This window comes from Nestor notabilis, unplaced genomic scaffold (assembly GCF_000696875.1).
Source record: "Nestor notabilis isolate BGI_N333 unplaced genomic scaffold, ASM69687v1 Scaffold35740, whole genome shotgun sequence".
Lineage (NCBI taxonomy): Eukaryota > Metazoa > Chordata > Aves > Psittaciformes > Psittacidae > Nestor > Nestor notabilis.
The window spans coordinates 1-2,529 of record NW_009910360.1 but is presented as its reverse complement, the minus strand read 5'-3'; the positions used below and the strand labels follow the sequence as shown (position 1 = coordinate 2,529).

At 47.6% G+C, this 2,529-nt stretch overlaps 1 protein-coding gene across 1 annotated transcript; it reads left to right on the top strand.

The window, feature by feature from the left end:
* Window positions 1–143: 143 nt before the first annotated feature.
* UNG (uracil-DNA glycosylase) lies at window positions 144–1,256 on the top strand (the record flags this gene model as incomplete). The annotated part of the gene is made up of 3 exons (XM_010009591.1): window positions 144–232; window positions 456–634; window positions 1,116–1,256. Coding segments are annotated over 3 exons (409 nt in total), but the record flags the coding sequence as incomplete, so codon positions are not given.
* Window positions 1,257–2,529: the final 1,273 nt, after the last annotated feature.

Sequence of the window (2,529 nt, the reverse complement as noted above, 5' to 3'; positions counted from 1 at the left end):
CCTCAGCACCCTCACAGGGAAGATCATTTTAAATCAAATTAAAATCAAAAGCCTTTTTTGCCTAGGGTGAGAGCAGCGAGTGGTGCTGTTGGCTCTTACCTTTAGATGTGTAGTAAAAAACTTCTGGTGGTTTTTGTTTGCAGTTTAGAAAACATTTACAAAGAATTATCTACGGATATCGAGGACTTCACTCATCCTGGTCATGGTGATCTGACTGGCTGGGCCAAGCAAGGTGAGTTAATAGACACTCTAGTAATGAGCCAGCTATAGGTCATGAAAGAGCCTTGCTAGAAAACAGCCCTGTGCTTGGAAACAGTAAAAGAGAAAATCAGTTCTGGGTACGTGCTTAGTGGGTGCCTTAGAATGCAAATGTAGTTTGTCATTTCTCAGGCAAGCAGGAAGAATCAAAGCCCTGCTCTGCTGTTTCATGCTCTTGTGTCTGCTGTGTTTGGTAGGAGTGCTGCTGCTCAACGCTGTCCTCACGGTGCGGGCTCACCAGGCCACCTCCCACAAGGAGAGAGGCTGGGAGCAGTTCACGGATGTCGTGGTGTCCTGGCTCAACAAGAACTTGCATGGCGTGGTCTTCATGCTGTGGGGAGCCTATGCTCAGAAGAAAGGCAGCTCCATTGACAGGGTACAGCTTCTCCTCCTCTCTTTCCTCTCCATGTTCCTCAGTTGGGTGGACACTAGAGGGCACTTCCCTTACGGAATTGGGGTTTTCTTCCTTGCTTGAGCTCTGCTGTCAGATTCAGTTGCCTGTCTCAGCTTGGCCTTTGCCAGATTTAAGCAACAGAAGTGGAGCAAGTGTAACCTTCCGTTGTCAGAAAAGCTTCCACTTGAGGATAGAACTGCTGCCTTTTCTAGGAATAGTGTAGAACTTCCTGTTAGGATTACAGCAGTTGAAAGATGTCCAGGGCATTACTACTGCTTTACATAGTCCATCCTCCTCTGCTCAGTGGGACAGAAGTCTCACGCCTCATGGCCAGTTCTTTGGGTGCTCAGGCTGGTGGCTGAGGAGGTGTAGAGAGGACATCACACGTGGTCAGGGGTGAAGCCCCCAGCCTTGTCCTGGGAGCGTGTAAATCTAACGAGTGGTTTCCTCTGGTGCTTCCCAGAAACGCCACCACGTCCTGCAGACGGTGCATCCCTCGCCCCTCTCTGTCAACAGAGGCTTTTTTGGCTGTCGGCATTTCTCCAAGACAAATGAGTTGCTCAAGAAATCTGGGAAGAAGCCCATTGACTGGAGGGCGCTCTGAGCTGCGCGCAGAACCTGCTGGGGTCTGACGGCTGGAAACGGCCCCTGTTCCAGGGGTTGTCTTGTTCCTGAAAAGCTTTTGCTGACCTGGGAATTAGCCTTTGGGTGCTGCTCAAAGAAGAAATGACCAAACTTTCAGAAATATTATATTTTTAAATGATTATTTTAAGGAGCATTTTGGTGTGTTAGATGGAAAACTTCCGTTGTTGGATCAGGTCTCAGCCTGGTTTGAAGCAAAGAGAAACAGTTGTATGTTACCTTGTGGTTGTTGTTGTGATGGGAATGTATTTTCAGGCTCTTTGAAGGGATGTCAGTTCTCGCAGGTGAAGCTCTTCAGCTTTGTAAATACCCTCTTTTGCCTCCTCCCTCTGCTTCGCCTCCCACTGCAAATCCAGATTTCCTGGTTGGGGAATGTGGAGCTGACTCCATAGGACAGATGCTTTTGGTTTGAGCTTTTTGCTATTACAAGCTTTGCTAGGAATATGTCCTCTCGGGACTGTAAAGACTGGACTGTCAGAAGTGTTACTTGGTGTATCCATGCTCTCAAGGTTTGAGGGTAAATACCCCCAGCAGCCAAGAGGAGACACTGACCAAGGCTCTGGTTGTGCCCTGAGCTTTTTGTTGGCACTTCGGGAGGAAAACCCTTGGTTTTCACATTCTTCCTGGGTTGAAGTGTCATCGCTTGAGTGATGACAGGTGAGTTGTGATGACTGAACTCTGGTGCCTGCTGGTGGCTCCGGTTTGTTCACCAACATCTGCCAACTGATGGTTGCAAGTTACTGAAGATCTAAGATCTTACAACAGAGGGGGCCTGTGCTTTGCCCTCACGGGAGCAGACTCAGCTTTCCAGCCACTGTTGAAACTAATTGTGGGGCTTCCAGGGTGAAGACAAGGTTGGAGTTTGCACTTCTGGGCTCTGGTCCATCTTTGTCCATATTTTGTCCATAATTCCTTTAACTCAAGTGCCTTGTTTGTTTGGGAATGGTGTCAGTTCTTATAGAATATCCCTAGAAATCTTTCCTTGGCATTTCCTGTGACAGGTAACACTAGTACAAGGGAAGTTTATACTTTGCAGGGGGTTGTACTTCTTGCTTTGGGTTTTCCTCCAGTTCGTTCCCCCCCTCCCCCAGTCAGTTTGTTGGGTTCTTACCAGTTTGGTGGGTTTTTACCCCAGTTTGGTTTGGGTTTGTTGTTTTTTTCTTTTTTTAAATAAAAATCAATTCATGTTTATGATGTGATCAAGCAGTGGTGGGAAATGGCAGGCAGGGTGCTTG